General features: G+C 46.7%; 1 protein-coding gene across 1 annotated transcript in view; it reads left to right on the top strand.

Moving 5' to 3' along the window:
- Positions 1-17,763, top strand: part of TMEM255A (transmembrane protein 255A) — a 52,134-nt gene that overhangs the window by 24,549 nt on the left and 9,822 nt on the right. The window contains exons 6-8 of the mRNA XM_055338291.1: positions 1,202-1,290; positions 9,708-9,870; positions 16,478-16,621. Of these exons, the coding sequence (XP_055194266.1) occupies positions 1,202-1,290; positions 9,708-9,870; positions 16,478-16,621 (396 nt within the window). The remainder of the gene's footprint in view (positions 1-1,201; positions 1,291-9,707; positions 9,871-16,477; positions 16,622-17,763) is intronic.

Raw genomic sequence — 17,763 nt, 5'->3', positions numbered from 1 at the left:
GATGCCCCCAATAGGCCAGGTTGCGGAAGCATGACAATTTGTCTCTCTCGCCCCACACAGCTGTCCTTGCGTTCTGTGCCACCTCACACGGAACTACAGGCATGGGCAATGAGGTGAAGCATGGCTCTGGGTCATTTTCAGAAAGCAACTCAACCCACTGTCTGCACCCTAACCCAGAGACCCCTTGAATATGAAACTACCATTTGACATAAAATACAATGAGAATGGTGCCCCTGGAGTTCGGCAAAGTGATGGCCCTGCTCCCAAGGCACCAGGGCGGATACTTCTATTACGGCTCTGCCTGTCACCTGCCCCCCCTTCCCCTCGACCGCAAATTTACTGTTTTTCTAATTATACTCGGTTCTGAAAGGAGGAGTAGGAAGGTGCGTGTGCGAACAGCTTATCAGAAAGATAGTGCCCATTTGCTATGAATTGTCTAGAACACAGTGAAACACATTCACAAGCACTTCATTGCATCCACATGAGGAAGAAAGTCTGGAAAAGTTCTTAAATGTAAAAGACAGGTAAATGGAAAAATCGATGGTCTCAATTGTTTGCAAACTCTAGATGTGTAAAATGTCATTGCTGTTCTCTTGATTTCGTGGTGATAGCTTTCTTGTGTTAACTTGGTGACTGTAAAAATATTAATAATGACTTCCATAGGTTCACTTGTAACCCTGGTCCCCCTAACCCTATTTTTCCTATAAAAGGTCATAAGTTCCTCAACCAAAAATTCTCCTTCCGCGAGGGTTATGAGGAACCTTACCCAGGCAGCTAGAGAGGTACTATCGTACTTCAGAGTGCATGTGACGGCCCCTCTGTCTTCCTCCCCCTCTGATTCTCCCCCACCCCCTGAATCCCCTCCCCCACCTGTCCTCCTGTCCTCCTTTCCTACTGTCATTCATTCTTCCGTCTGTCCTCCATCCATCCTTCTGCCTCTGCATCCCCGCCCTTCAGGGATGGGGCACCGAGGGCTGTGGCCGAGGCTGGACGGACCCCGGCTCCACGGTACCTCGTCTCAGGCACAAGTTCAGCCAGCCCAGGGCCTGGCCCCATCCCTTTCCCGCCTTGCTGTGTTCATCGGACAGCCGTCCTTACCGTCCTCACCGTCTCCATCAGTCACGAACTCATATTTCCAGTCCCAGAGGGTCCTGCCTCCCATCCACTGCCAGCCCATCTCCTCACTGTTCTGTGCCCTCAGGTGAACTGCCCTCACCTCAGCCCTGGATTCTGCACGCCTCGCATCCGGGGCAACACCTGCTTCTGCTGTGACCTCTACAACTGTGGCAAGTACGTGCCGAGCACCCAGGCTCTGACCCCTCAGTGGGCACCGGGAGGGCGGAGCACGAGGGCACACGGTAGGGATCAGAGAAATGCAACACATTGGTCTGTCAACAGATTTCAGCTAATAAGCATGACATGCTTTCTCTGTGCCGGGCGCCGTGCTAAGTAAGTGCTTGGGGATATTGGATCTCCTTGACTTCGTACCTCTGATGTACGTAGGGTTATCTCCATTTCACAGATGTTGAGAATGAGGCTCAGAGGAAACAGACACTTGGCCCAAGGTCACACGGAACTTGAAATGGTAGAGGTAGGGTCCAAACCCAGTTCGATTTAAGGCCAAGTTCAACAACACTCAACAAATAGTTACTGAGCACTTCTTCTGGGCCTGGCCCTGTTCTGGACACTGCTGTCAGCAGCAAACAAAATAAGTCTTTGGCCTCATGAAGCTTATATTTTATTAGGGAAAACAGTCGATTGCACATGAATATATAATATGCCAAGTGTTGATCAGAGGTCTGAGGAAAAAATGAGCCAGGACTTGTAGATAGATAGTGACAAGGTGAGGAATGTGCACGTTATGTGAGACAGTAGCCAGGGAAGGTCTGTTTGAGGAGGTAACATTTGTGCAGAGACCTGAACGAAGCCAGAAGGCAACCCAAGTAGTTATCTGGGGAAAGAGTGTTTCAAGCCGTGGGAAGAGCAAGTACAAAGGCCCTGAAGCAGGAGCAGGGTTGGTGCTGGTCGTGTCAAAACCACTCTGGCTCTCTGCCTTCTAATTGTGAAAACATCACTTATTCTTTCTTTTAAAACATATTTAGGTGGTAGGAATATAGGGTCTACCGCTGAGGAGCTCACAGACTTGTAGGCAAGACAGACATGTGAACAATTGATTACATATGACAGAGAGTGAGAAGTACAGTGGGGATCAATGGATATACTGGGCACCCCGGCTACCCAAGTGACTGAAGGTCAGAGTTGCTGGGGGAACAGTGTCAAGGAGGAGGTGATGTGGGAGGTGAAATTTAAAGGGTAAATAGGAAAAAAATAAAAAAAATAAATAAAGGGTAAATAGGGATTTAGGAAACAAACCAAAAGGGAGGTAGAGGTGGGAAGGATATTCCCAGCTGTTGTGAGGTGGAGGCAGTTCTACAGGGGGTAGGAGGCGAGGGCTGAGCTGTAGTCAGGGGCCAGATCATGGAAGGCTCACAGGCCACAGGAATGACTTTGTACTTGACCCTGTAAGCAATTTGGATTTGACCCCATAAGCCACTGAATTGTATAGCATGGAAGATGAGGGCACTGAGAGCCTGGAGAAGGAATGAGGGAGAGAAGAAGTTGTTGGCAGAGTGGGCCTGGATGGAACTCGATCCAGAAGGGTCCTCACTCCCACCCCCTACTCTTGGTATTGGGGGGGCCGTTTCTCTGGTTTGAGGATCAAGATCCACCAGACTGGAGGCAGGGAGGAGAGGTGGGGGGACTTGCACCAGCCCTTTACCTTCTTCCCTAGCACCAGCCTCATTTTGTTAAAAGGTTTGGCGGCGGTGGAAGAGAAATTTAAAGCCTCAAATGAGGTTTGGGGATGATCTGGGAGGTTCAATTATTCATGTTGTAATAATAACTAACACTTGTAAAGGACTTCCCTCCTTAGCAGCGGTGATGGAGAGCTGGCTATAATTGTACTTCCTGAGCTCATCCTTCCAAAAATGATCAAAGGAATGTAAAATAGGTCCTAGGGGAATCCGGTTATTTTGCTATCTTTGCTTTTGCCTCCCCTTCCCCTGCCTTCCCTGCCTCTGTCCTTCTCCTTCCTTCCCACCACTCCGCCCTCCCTCACCCGCTCACTGCTCTCCCCGCCCTCCTCTGGCCTGCTCTCCCTCTTTTCCCACATCCTGGCCTGGTGGGGAGGGGGGTCTGGGAGCTGGCCAGCACCAGCCTGGCCAGAGATGGAGAAGAGGGGAGGCCCGTGCCGGGAGGGCTGCGAAGTGATTCCTTGCAGACACACCTTTCTCTCTGCAATTTGGTGTGTTTCTGGAAGAGGTTTGAATACAGTAATTCTACTTTAAATTCCATTTAGCTGAGTCCTTAGGTGAATTTCTTTTCCCAAAGTGGAGACTCGAGCCCAGCTTATCTTCCTGTCAATCTGAACTTGATCGTAACTGACTTTCTTACTTTCTTCAAGCAAGTTAGGCCAGTATGGTCTTCAAAGCTCTAAAGGAATTGTATGAGGAGTGGTGCTAAACTCTGGGCTCCCTAGAGGCAGGGAACATGACTCTGTCTTATCCACAGCCCCAGGCCCAGGCACAGGACCGGGCATGGGGAAAGACCTAATGAAACAGGAGCTATATTTGTTGGCAAGTCCCAAGAGGAAGGACGCCTTTTTTTACCACGAAGATAAAATATTGCACTAGGCAACTAAGAGGGGTCACGGGGACATTGTCCCTAAAGATCTTTCAAGCTCGGCAATGGTTTTCACCTACCTGATGCTCCGAGACCAGCCCTGGGGATCAGTTGAGGCCCCGCCTGTAGTGCTAAGTTGCCAAAGGCAAAGCCACTGGGAAAGAGTCACTGAACTTTCCATCAGGGAACAGCCCCACTGGGGTCCTAAACCAAGGCCCTGAGACTAATTGGCAATAATCCTACAATAGAGGGAAAAGCTTTCCCTTGACCCGAGGCTTTTTCCAGTCAGCACCAAAGAGACCTGAACTCCAGGCCTAAATATAGCTAGCAACAAGCACTCTGAGAGATGCGGGGACTTTAATTTTGCCGAGCGTGTATTTGTTTTCCTCACACGAAACCTATTTTTAATCAATTGCCAGCTCCTCCAGTCCATTTCCTGGAAAGGAGGCCAAGAGAAAAAAAAGTGGGAAGAAAAACATCAGGCAGTCATTTGTACAGTGCTATGGAAACAGAGTTCCTACTGTCCCCTCAAACCCACAGACTTTCTTTGACGTCAAGGCAGTGAGGTTTTAATACCAAACATAGATTCTTCCATTTACCCTTGTGCAGGACGGTGGCTTTCTCTAGGACACAGCTCCTTGGCAACTGCCTCTCAGAGTACTTCACTCAGCTCTGGAGAGGTCAAGTCAATATCCCCGGCTTCCAGTGGGTCTCCTCAAGGAAATGGAAGGATATGGGGTGGTTTGCGGACTGCTTCAACTGGTAGAAGGTAGCTTACTTTCAGTCATTCTTCCCTTTAACAAACTTTTATGGAGCTCCAAAAATGTGTGCCAGGGACTGTTCGAGAAGAATAGGTATGGAGAAAGCATAATGGTACCCTTAAGGAACTCATTTTACTGGGGGGGAGGGGTGTGTGGGAATGATAGCTTCGACCCATACACAGATTCCCATGGTTCAGGCCCCTATGGGGGATGAGCAGGACGATGGCCTTGTGTCTCATCCAAGATCTGTCGCCTCCTGCTTTGTTAAATGGGGACTGAAACACAGAGAGGGTATCCATTTCTCCAGGCAAACCCAGCAAGTTGAGAGCGAGAGAGTGAAAGCCCATATTGGGTAATCAATCTCATGATCAATGCCACAATCCGCCTTTGAACTCAGTTATCCATTCACCAGGTACTTATTGATGACTTATAATGTTTCTTCCACTGTGCTAGGCGGTGAGGGAGACACAAAAGAAATGTAAGAGGTGACCCTCACCCTCAAGAGGTTACAGTTGAGGTCAGACGTTATGTCCACCTTGCTTATAGCCTCAGCACCCAGCACGGTACTCAGCACTGAGTGGGCTCTCGCTAAACATCGGGTTAAATGACTGAGTGATTGACAGCTGCAAAGGGCCAAACTAAGAGGAACAGACTGTCTGAGGCTGTGGGAGCCCCGGGAAAAAGCCAATGAATGGGCACTGGATTCCTTGAAGAAGACACTAGAGGGATGGGTATGGAAGCTTCGAGCAGCAGGAGAGGTTTAGGAGAGGCAGAGAACAAAAGGCAGTGCCTTCCATGCAGGGAGAGAAATCTGAGCCTAGGTGTGGAAGAAGTACCCAGCATGGCCAGTTTTGGGGTTTCTGATGATTCCAGCCTAGCTGGAACGTGGATACCATTTTGGAGTTGGATTACAGCAGACTGAGGAAATTCCGGACCCTCTTTCCGGAGGGTAATAGGGAGCCATAGAAGGATTTTGAATAAATGGATGATTTAGTTTTAAAAATGTTTGAGGAAACTTAGGTGGGCAGTGGTGGGGTCTGGTAGGAGGGCCTTGCATTCATGCAGACGGAACCAAGTGGAATTGTGAATCTCAAACAGAAACACACCGCATTACTCTGCTAAACCCTGAACCAGATCTCAGTACCAATGTTCTTTTGCTTCATGGTTAAGTATATATTCAGCTACTGAATATAGCTGCTGAACCTGCTCAAACTAGAACCGAACATATAGTATCTAAAATTGTTGAATATTTTTAAACAAACCACTAACCTATCATGGTGGTGTGTGGTCTGTGCCTTTAAAGTGTCAACGCTTCAAGAACAAGATTCAAAAGTTCATTGCCAGAGGCTGGCTCTTAGAAGGGGAAAAAAATAGCTACATGTTATGCTGGGGGGCTCTTACTCTGTGGTGGAATGCTGCTTTCATGCATTCTCTTATTAAATCCTCCAGGCTTGGAGAAGTTAAGAAAGTTGCTCGGAGTCAGATAACAAATAAGTGACACGGCTGGGATCCAAATGCAGTCCGACTCAAAAGTCAGCTGTACTCTACTGCCTGTCCGTGGGTACTCCCAGCCTGCCCTCAGTGTGTTGGGAAGTAAACAAAGATAATTTGGGGGAAGTCAGAAGCTGACTCTCCAGCCTCTCCTGCGCCCCTACAACCCCATACCCACCCTTACCCATGGGGCCTGCCTTTGGACAGTCCTGTCTGTGCCACTTCGTGGCAGTAAGCTATCTTCCATTTCACTGCATAAATCTCTTTATTAATAAGTGATACTCTTGAGAGTGGTTATTACATGTGACTCCCATCTTATAAGAACACTGGCAGTGAAAAAGGACAAAAAAAAATTAAAGGTTAACCTCCAAAGTGAATTGAGGAGGGATTGTTCACACAGGAAAAGACTTTTAAACCTCACAGATTTTAATGCCTTAACATCCCAATAAACACGGGATATGTTCATATTTTATATCAGAAACAAGAATTTTTGAAAAGGAAAAAATTTTTTTAATTCTTGAAAAGGAGAATGAAATATGTCTTCTTTTTAAATCCCTCTTTAATGGATCATTTCTCCATCCAGTATCTGATATCCTGGGTGCTATGGAGCTGATGTTATGGCTCATGGTTTTCTACTAAGTTCAGTGAAGAATAAAAGATATGTGCAAGTAATATGAAAAATAATGTAGCATGCAATATAAATCTGATTTGTTTGATCATAATTGATAATGATAGGGAACAGAATTCGACAATGATTTGTCAGTGGCGCTCAGTTTTGATCTAGAGAGGCAGCAAAATGTCATGTTTAAGTATAAACTCACAGTCAGAGGGTCTGAGTTCAGATCTCACCTCTGCTACTTAATGAATTTGTTTCTTTTCCTTTTTTAAAAAAATTTAAATTCACTTAGCCATCATATATACTTAATTAGTTTCTTTCTCTGCCTTGATTTTCTCATTGGATGTAACAGGAATAAAAATAGCTTCTACCATATAGGGTTATTATAAAGACTAAATGAGTTGGAGTTTGCAAACTGCTTAAGATAGTACCAGGTAATAGTAAGTACTGTAGCACTTTTTGCTATTATAACTGTATTAATTTTCAAAATTGTAGATTTGATTGACATCTATGATGATAGATAGATATACATATTCTTAGTTAATATTATCAAAAAGAAAACATTTTCCCTGTCACGAGTAATGATTACTTTGGACTTATTGTTTGTTGATGTATGCAGAAAGCCACTGGGCAGTAAGCTTTCTGTGTATCCCTCCTGCTTATGGGTGGTCTGCAGCTATGCCCTTGAAATACTGAAATCCAGTTCAAATTCTGCTGAATTAAGACACCTTTATAATTTCACTATGGAATCTTACTATTTAAAACAGTGGGTTTGGGGGCACCTGGGGGGCTCAGTAGTTGAGCATCTGCCTTTGGTTCAGGTCGTGGTCCCCAGGGCCTGGGATGGAGTCCTGCATCAGGCTCCCCGCTGGGAGCCTGCTTCTCTCTCTGCCTTTGTCTCTGCCTCTCTCTCTCATGAATAAATAAATAAAATCTCAAATAAAAATAAAAAATAAAAATAAAACAAAACAGTGGGTTTCAGGGCGCCTGGCTGGCCCAGTCAGGTGGAGTATGTGACTCTTGATCTCAAGGTCAAGAGTCGGAACCCCAAGTTGGAGGCAGAGTTTACTTAAAAAATAATAAATGAATAGAACAGTGTGTTTCAAATATCAGTGAACTCGTTAACAGTTTCCCATGCCTCACCCTCAGAGATTTTGCCAGATTCTGTGGGACTGGGCCTGGGAATCTGCATGTTTAAGCATCTCTTTCTCAAAGACCTATGCACACACACACAACGCACTGACACACACAGGCAGGCACACATGCACACAAACACAGATGGTTCTGACGCAGTCTGTCCCGTAACCACACTGATTGCAATTCCTCAGAAAAACATTGAAAGCACTGGTTTTAAAGAATCCTAAGATAAAATCATCTGTGAGGTTTAAAAGGCTTTTCTTGTGTGAACAATCCCTCCTCGATTCTCTTTGGAGGTTAACCTTTAATTTTTTTTTTTTGTCCTTTTTCACTGCCAGTGTTCTTATAAGAGGGGAGTCACATGTAATAACCATCCGATGCCAAGGTGTTTGGTCGTGACTTTAATTTTAAGGACCACAGTGTTGGAGATTCATTAGCGATTCCAGTGGCCAAGTTGTAAACTAGTTTGCAACATCCAAGAAGACAGGAACTTTCATTTAATCAGTTCAACAGGTGTTTATGTAGCACCAGCTAGGTGTCAGGGACAGCAGCGAACAAAACGAACTGAGTCCCTGTCGTAGAGCTTACATTCAAGTCTGAGGGACAGACAGTAACGAATAAGTGCTAGAGAGCGATTCAAGGAGGACAATGTATTAGCTCAGGCTGCCATGATAAAATACCATAGACTGGGTGGTTTCAACAACTGGACATTCATTTTCTCCTAGTACCGGAGGCTGGAAGTCTGAAATCAGGGTGCCAGGATGGCCGGGTTCTGGGGAGGGCTCTCTTCCTGGCTTGCAGACCACCACCTTCTCCCTGTGTCCTCACCTGGCCTTTCCTCAGTGCGCGCAGATGGAGCGAGATCTCTCTCTTCCTCTTTCTATAAAGCCATCAATCCTATCGGATTAGGGCTCTGCCCTTCTAACCTCATTTAACCTTAATTAGCTCTTAAAAGTCCTGTGTCAGAATGCAATCATGTTGGGAGTTAGGGCTTCAATTTATGAATTTTAGAGGGGGATGCAATTCAGTCCATAGAAAGTAATATGGTAGATGGTGGCGGCCGGGTGGGGTGGGGGTGAGGGTGTCTTTGGACAGAGTGGCCAGGGTCAGCCTCTCCAAGGAGGTGAGATTCGGGTGTTATGCAGCAGCTTGGCTTTAGTTCTTTACTGGGACGTTGTGTTTTGTTTCTTTGTTTGTTTGTTGCTGTTTTGTTTTGAAAGAGGAAATGCTGCAATCTTTGAAGCCTGAATTCAGAGCCCAGCTTTACCACTTATGACCTGGGCAAGTTCCTAAGCACTTTGTGCTTCAGTTTCTTCATCTGGCAAATGGGAATGGTGATAGTACCTACCTCATAGAATATCGTAAGGATTTGTGGTGCTGTCCAATAGAACTTTTGGCAATGATGAGAATGTAATCTGCTCTGTCCAGCGCAGTAGCCAGCCACTGGGGTGGCTCTTACAAGTGTGGCTGTTTTAAAGCACCTGAAGTGTGGATGGTGAGCCTGAAGAACTGAATTTTTTGTTTTACTTCATTGTAATTAAACAGTCACATGATTAGTAGCTACCATATTCGACAGCGCAGATTTCATGAATTCACATAGGTAAAATGCTTAGTTAGCACCGTGCCTGGCATGGAGCAAGTGTCAATATATGCTATCTAGTAGTAAGGACTAGAGCACTTTTTACTATTATACAGGTATTATTTTTCGTATTATCAAATCGTAGATTTGATCTACATCTATGATGATAGATGGATAGGTATACATATTCTGATAGTGATGGTGACAAGTGTTTCTCTGGTAGGTAGCAGGTGGTTTTTTAAATTTATTTTTTGGGTAAACAGCAATCACACTTTGATTTAGTATAGTGCCTCGCTCCCTCAGTGCATTCATGGCTATGGTGTCCCTTACCATAGCTCCCCACCTGCTCACCTGTCTTTTCGCTGAGCTGCAAGGTAGCCAAAGCCCTCGGGGGACAGCCTGCTCCGTGGGGACTGACTGGTGTGTGCTTCTCCCTGTCCAGTCGCGTGGAGATCACCGGCGGGTACTACGAATACATTGACGTCAGCAGCTGCCAAGACATCATTCACCTCTACCACCTGCTCTGGTCTGCCACCATCCTCAACATCGTGGGTCTGTTCCTGGGCATCATCACTGCCGCTGTCCTTGGAGGCTTTAAGGACATGGTAAGGAAGGAAGTGCCTTCCCATTCCAGAGGCCCCTGTCAGGGGCCAGGGTAGAGGCTGGGAGGTTGGAGGCAATAGGGACCCATGTTTTCCAGGGAGGAATCAGAAACAATTGCTTTAAGAATGTAGCTGCCTTCATACATCTCAAGTTGAAGGAGCCAGGCAGTATCATCAGTGCGCAAAACTTTGTTAACATGAGTTGCGTGTGTTCTTGAGGCACATTCTGCAGGTAGGGATGAGGAGCTGGTGTCCTCAATTCTCCCGTTCATGCTAGTTATGTAAACATAGCCTTTCATGCACCCCCGCTCCCCACCCCACACACAAACGCACACTTTTAGTAGAAACCTTTCTGGATAGTTTTTCCCTTGACAGATTTGGGAGAGATGGAAGAAAAGAGGTTTTGTTTGTTTGTTTGTTTGTTTTGTTTTAGCTCAGGTAAGGGTGATGCTAGTCTCCCCCTCCCCAGGAATTTCATCCTGGAGTTTCTCCAGAAAGACCATCTGAGCTCTTCTCTTTCTCCATTTGACGGGCCAGCCCTGGGCTAAGCTGCTTGTGGGGTTTTGTCCTCAACCTTGGCCTCCCCGAGTTCCCTATCCACCCTCTCCACTCCTTGCCATATTTGTGTGCACGCACGCATGCACAAAAGCACAGGGGACTCAGCACCCAGTAAGTGCTCTATAATAGTGGGCTTCTTCCTTCCTTTGCTTTTAAAGCATTTCTAAGCATTTATTTGCTTTTTTTAAAAAAAAAGATTTTGTTTATTTGGGAAAGTATTTGCTTATTTAACAAAAACCTTGATCTCTAATTGTGAAGATAATAGCCTTAGAGCTATGGTTGTCAGCCTGGCTTCCTATTAGAATAGAATCACCTGAGGAGCTTAAAAAGCCCAGCTGCCTGGTCCCCAGAGATTCTAATTTAATTGTTCTAAATTGAAGCCCGGGCATCAATAGTTTTAAAAGTTCCCGGGGCAGTTCTGCTCTGCAGCCAGGATTGAGTACCTCGGCTTTAGGGAAGCGACCCACATGTGTTTAGGGAATTATTTTGTGCCTAAAAGGGGTTTTCCTTTGACCCCAGAAACAAGGCAGGTAGCCCCTAAGCCCCAGGCTGCTTCCGTCCCATTTTTGGGTCCCTGAGGAACAGGAACCTGAGAAGCAGTTTGTAATTTGATCTCGGACTGTCAAAAGGCTAAGCAATGGTAAGTGAAAGGTGGGGTAAAACAAGGAAAAAGAAAACACTCAACACAGCAGGAGCAGGTGGAGAGGAAGTCATTGAGTGTTCCTGCCGGTGACTCCAAGTCAAGAGATTTCCTTCCCTGCTCAAGGCCAGTCTGTCTGTCTTTTTTCTCTTCCTCTCATACATGCTTTTTTTTTTTTAACTTATTTATTTATTTATTTATTTATTTATTTATTTTATTTTAGAGAGAGAGAGTAAGAGGGATGGGAGGTGGGTGCAGAGGGAGCAGGAGAGATAGAATCTCAAGCAGGCTGCATGCCCAGGGCAGAGCCCCACGTGGGGCTCGATCTCATGACCCTGAGATCACGACCTGAGCTGAAACCCAGAGTCAGTCAGCCCACTGAGCCACCCGACACCCCTCATATGCACATTTAAAAAAATTTTTTTAAAGATTTTATTTACATATTCATGACAGACACAGAGAGAGAGAGAGGCAGAGACACAGGCAGAGGAAGAAGCAGGCTCCATGCAGGGAGCCTGACATGGGACTCCAACCTGGGACTCCAGGATCCCACCCTGGGCTGAAGGTGGCGCTAAACCGCTGGGCCACTGGGGCTGCCCATATGCACATTTCTCATTCCCGCGCCTCTCCCAGAACTGAACTGGGACAAGCCGAAGCATTCATGAGTGGGGGGCACACCAGCATCAGTAGCACCATTGGAGGGAGGAGGCCCTGTAGGTTTGGGCCTGAGGGAGCTTAGGGGTGAGGAGGCTTCAGAAAAGCTGTTTCTGGGTTGAACAAAGAGTGCCTTGTGTTCTTGGAGACTTTCCCCAGGGGACAGGTGAAAGCCGAGGCACTGCATAGAATGTGAGCCACTTTGGCTGGAAGAGAAGCTCTGGGGTTGGTAAGTTGAGGACATGGGACATCAGGAAGGGTGTTAAGGGTTCTCTGGAACATTCCTAGTGCTTTCAGACCTGGGCGGCCAGGGTAGCCTGAGGCAGAAATGTAGTGGGCAGTGGCTACTCGGTAGGCTCCACGGAATTCCTGCAAGGAATCTGTTGACCCTCGATGTACAGGTTTATTTCTGGGCTCTTCACTGTGACTTTTGATCTTTGGTGGGGAAGGGGTTTGTTGAGGGTCTGTCTTGAGAGGTAGCAGTGATGGCGCTTTATACAAAGGGCTTTTGCACACTTTCTTTTTTTAGGATTTTATTTATTCATGAGAGACACAGAGAGGCAGAGACATAGGCAGAGGGACAAACAAGCTCCTCACAGGGAACCTGTGCGGGACTCAATCCCAGGACCCCGGGATCATGACCTGAGTCAAAGGCAGATGCTCAACCACTGAGCCACCCAGGCGCTCCACACAATTACTTTCTTCACTGCTCACCACTATTACTACCTGATGAGCTAAGCATTACTGCCCCCATTTAACAGATGAGGAAACAGCCAACAGAGGTCAAGTGACTTGCCCAGAACTAAGCAGCAGAGCTGGGACTGGAGCCCAGGTTTGTCAGATGCCAGAGCCTTTGCTCTTTCTACTGCATCCCAGTTGCCCGCACCAACGTTTGGATAGCCCTTTCCGGTTCTACAAGTGCTTCAACACACATTACCTCCTTTGTTTAGTTGCTTTAATTTGGAACAAGTAAAAGCGAGTTGTTTCCAACCGTCCAGAGCTTCTTTAGGAGGAAAGGAGGAGGAGGGCCAGGGAAGTACAAATGCCGGGCCTGGGAACTCGGTCAAAGGCCAGTGGGGAAAAGGAAAGATGAGAGCAAAGATCAGGGGCAAGGCATCCGGTTCATGAGATGGGAGAGCGAGTGGGAATGGAAAATGGGGTGCCAAAAGGGAGCCATTACTTTGATCAATTTATTAAAATGAGACACCGTGGGTTGCCTGGGTGGCTCAGTGGTTGCGCGTCTGCCATTGGCTCAGGTTGTGATCCTGGGGTCCTGGGATCGAGTCCCGCATCAGGCTCCCTTCAGGGGAGCCTGCTTCTCCCTCTGCCTAGGTCTGCCTCTCTCTCTCTGTCTCTCTCATGAATAAACAAATAAAATCTTTTAAAAATAAATAAAAGGTGACCGTATCTTACCATTTGCTCCTCATCGGGGTCCCTGGTTTGGAGTAAAATGGGGAGGAGTAAAAGAGGCAGTCTTTTCAAAGTCCGCAATCATCATCTAAGAATAGACTCTGTTTTGTCCAGGCAAGATTGCGTTCACCGTTTCCTGGGCCACCAAGGAACCTCTTGTTCCCCGGAGCTCAGAGTGCTACTGATCAGTAACAGGAGCCTCAGAACTTCGGCACCCCAGAGTTTTAACAGAAGTACACACGCAGCTGTATGCATGCACGAACAGACACAGAGCCCAAATTTGCTGTAAAGTCAGAGTTATCAGCTTAAGACCTCACCAGACATGTATTTGGAACCATGTCTGTTTTTAAAGATTATTTATTCATGAGAGACACAGAGAGAGAGGCAGAGACATGGGCAGAGGGAGAAGCAGGCTCCATGCAGGGAGCCCGACGTGGGACTTGATCCCAGGACCCTGGGATCACGCCCTGAGCCAAAGGCAGACGCTCAACCGCTGAACCACCCGGGCTGTCCCTGGAGCCATCTCTTTTGTTCCTTCCTTGCCCACCCATTTACCTCTTTGTTCCCTCGACCCCTCTTGCCCTGTCCGTTCTGTCTATACCCTCTACCCTTGACTCTCCTCTCTTCTGTGGCTTTCCTGTGCTCATTCAATCTTCCTCTTGTGTTGCTCTTTCTGTAATAGTCAACTTCCTTTCAAAGACTACCCTGGGCCCCTGGCCTCGCTGAACACACAAAAATTTTTATAGATAGAGTTTACATTGCCTGATTGTTTCTCCCTGGGTAGGCTTAGTTTATTTGCATAGAAGGACTGGTTTCATTTTGCAAGAGCTGGAGGGCGTGTTTTTAATTGACAGAAGGCCAAGGGAACATGCTTTCTGGGATTTCCTAGGGGATGAGGTTCCTTCTTAGAATTCTGGTAGGGAGGTAAGGGCGTTTCCTAGCACTTTCTCTTCTGTAAAGCGATCCAGTCCTTGGAATGGTCAAGAATCTCAGCCCTCTCCCCAACGTGGGAGGAGCTGACAAACATTTCCCTGCTTGTCTGGGAGCTGCATTGTGATGCCTGAGATTTGTAGCTCTTCAAACCTCCCAGAGATGTAAACAGTAGCCCACTCCCAGGAAGAGAGCAGCAGAACTGTGTTGAAACTTGTTAGGAGGAGGATTCCTCTGCCAACACCCCGGCTTGGCTGCCTGTAGCCACTGCCAAAGCCTGCCCACACATTTTCATCACTCCAGAGGAAGCTTCTGCTCTCCGCTAATGTGGAGTAGATACGGACCTGAATCAAGACGCATTGATTTTGCAGACCTTTCTTGGTTATCCACACAAATGGCAGCGGTGTCAATGACACGGAAAAGGGGAAAAACATTTACCCTGCACTTTGACCCATATGGCACTCACAAGGTCCTGCTGGGGACAGTCGTGTTTGGGAACCAGTGAGCAGTGGTGACTTCCCTTAGCAGTGCTCAGTTGAGAGCAGGACTCCCCATCACAGCAAGATCAGCTTTGACCCTTGGAGGGCTACACGCACCTAAATCATGTTATAAAAATGACATCAAATTCTTCCTGCGTTGTTTTGTGTGCACCCCAAGGGGGATCAATATACTTGACCTCATCTTTCATGGTTTCTGTGCACTGCTGGGGTTTGCTCCACCCCGCCCCCGCCCCCCAGGGCCGGGGCGAGAAATAAATACCTTTGGCGGTCACACAGGAGCCCCTTAGCAAGGTTGGAATCCGCAGGAATCCTCACGACATTTACAAACCCTTTCGATTCATTGCATTTCAGTCACGGCAAGTGCAGTGGCCTGTTCAGCCTTGTCTATGTGACATTTTGTATTTTGGGTCTTATTCTTTTCTGTCTTTTTGGTTCTCCGAAACCACATAAATGACCGATTTCAACTTTTCTCTAGGTTTGAATTTTTCAAAATAAAAAATCGGAAATTCACACAACTAATTCATATGATTAAAAAAACAAAACAAAACAAAACAGAGGGCTGCCCGCATGGCTTAGTCAAATAAGGGTCTGACTCTGGATATCAGCTCAGGTCTCTTTCTTTAAAGATTTCATTTATTCATGAGAGACACACAGAGAGAGAGGCAGAGACACAGGCTGAAGGAGAAGCAGGTTCCCTGTGGGAAGCCCGATGCAGGACTTGATCCGGGGACCCCGGGATCATGCCCTGAGCCAAACGCAGACTCTCAACCACTGAACCACCCAGGTGCCCCTCAGCTCATGTCTTGATTTCAGTATCATGAGTTCAAGTCCCCCGTTGGGCTCCATGCCCATTGTGGAGCCTATTTAAAATAATAAATACATAAAAGAAAAGAAAGGGTCACCATTTACCTCCTGATACTACTCCCCTCCCCAGAGATAACCACAGTTGATGGTCTGTTGTCATTTACAAATACACACACACACACACACACACGCGCGCACACACACACACACACAGTTGTTCAGGTCTTTGTTTTTATGTAAGTCGGGAATCATGCTATATAACATAGTGGAGGTTTTTTTTTGGTTTTGTTTTTTAAAAGATATTATTTATTTATTCACGACAAACACATACACACAAAGAGAGAGAGAGAGAGAGAGAGAGAGAGAGAGAGGCAGAGACACAGGCAGAGGGAGAAGCAGGCCTCATGCAGGGAACCCGATGTGGGACTTGATCCCGGGGCTCCAGGATCACACCCCGGGCCGAAGGCGGCGCTAAACCACTGAGCCACCGGGGCTGCCAGTCTAGTTTTTTTAAGACTATATTTTTAATTTAAAAAAAAATTTTTAAGACTATATTTTTTAGAGCAGTTTTAGGTTCACAGCAAAATGAAAAGGCGAGTAGAGAGATTTCCCATGCCCTCGCAGCTCCCACTCCATACATAGCCTCCCCCATTAACTACATCCCCAGCAGAGTGGTGCACTTATTGTCAAGGATGAACCTCCAATGACAAGGCATTATCACCCAAAGTCCATAGTTTACCTCAGGGCTCACTCTTGGTGGTGATTCTGTGGGTCTGGACAAATGTATGACGACATGCGTCCACCATGCTGCTATTCTACAGAGTGGCTTCACTGGCCTAACAATCCTCTGGGCCCTGCCTCTTCCTCCCTGCCCCCAGCCACAACCCCAAGCAACCCCGATCTCTTTATTGTCTCCTTAGTTTTGCCAGTGGCTCATTGTTGTTGTTATTACTTAGCGATGTCTGCTGGACAACCTTCCCTGGCACTAGACACAGGTCCACATCATGGTCCATCAATAGCTGCATGGTATTCCACAGCATGGACGTGCCGGTTCGTTTAATCATTCTCCTGATGAGGAACGTTGATGGTGTTTCTGATTTGTGTTCTTTTACAGAACCCAACTCTGCCAGCACTGAACTGTTCTGTTGAAAACGCCCATCCCACTGTTTCTTACTATGCTCGTCCTCAAGTGGCATCGTACAATACCTACTACCATAGCCCTCCCCACCTGCCGCCATATTCTGCTTATGACTTTCAGGTATGTTTTGAGAGAAAAAGAACTCTCTCTTACTCTTGCTGCTGTTCATGCTGTCTTGTTCTCTCGCTGACTATGGAACCTCCCAACTACATACAGAGTAGCCAGGCTCTAACCCTGATGGCCTTCAGCAGCCGTGGATACCAGCGCCTAGCTTAAAGACTCTGGCAATGCAACAAGGGAGAGATGGGGAGGGTGGGAAGGACACAGGGAACGGAGAGCTGGAAGGAAAGGGGAGAGAAGGAGCGAGGGTCGAGGTGTCCCAAATTGCCTTGACCAGCACCTAGGAGAAGACATACTCCTCTAGTACATTGGTAGGGACCCCTGTCCAACTGTGGCTTTTCCCATTCTTCTGCCACAAAAAGAGGCCTAGTCCTGCTCCTTAGCACAAGGGACTCTGGCCACACAAGGGACTGAATGAAATCTGCAATGAGGAAGAAGTCCCTTGTTTTTCTCCAGACTTCCTTAACTAGGAAACAAAACAGAGAAGCGTTTTTGTTTTTGTTTTGTTATTTTAATAACAGCCCTCTCCCCTTTTCTGCCTTGTTATCACATGGGTCAGAAATAGAGTTACAGGATTTGCACTCTCCCCTTTTCCTTTTGAGCTGAGACTAAGCACAGAGAAACAGAATGAAGAAAGGCCCTTAATTAAAAGGGATTCATTGTGTGCCGAGCACGGGGCTAGGCACTTCAGGAAAACAAGCAAAATGGTCTTTTCAACATTTACAGTGCTTGTAAACCCTTGGCCATAGAAGAGTGGGATTACACTGAAATCTGGTTAATTGAAAAGTTGAGGACCAAAGGAAATACCTTTAAAAGGAGAGGTGCCCATAATGAATTTGCTTCTACTGACCAGGGGGACATAAAGGCATGACTGTTTGGGGGTGCTTCCAATTAGCCAGCCAGTTTACAAATACAAAGCCCTTGGGCAACCTAATTTCAGCTTTAGATTAACAAAATAATTGAACCCGGAAAACCCCATTTTGTTGAAGACAGCATACTTTTGTTTGGTTTAGATACCGCATGCAGAGGTCTAGGACTGTATATTGCAATAGTAATATACATCCTGTGAACACGGACTTGTTCGCTCTTATAAAATACAGTATCAGAACAAGGAGGTGTCCATCCAAGCTTGGGAAAAAATA

Source organism: Nyctereutes procyonoides, unplaced genomic scaffold (assembly GCF_905146905.1).
Source record: "Nyctereutes procyonoides isolate TBG_1078 unplaced genomic scaffold, NYPRO_anot_genome, whole genome shotgun sequence".
Lineage (NCBI taxonomy): Eukaryota > Metazoa > Chordata > Mammalia > Carnivora > Canidae > Nyctereutes > Nyctereutes procyonoides.
The sequence above is the reverse complement of the archived record's forward strand: the minus strand, read 5'-3'. Positions and strand labels throughout refer to the sequence as shown.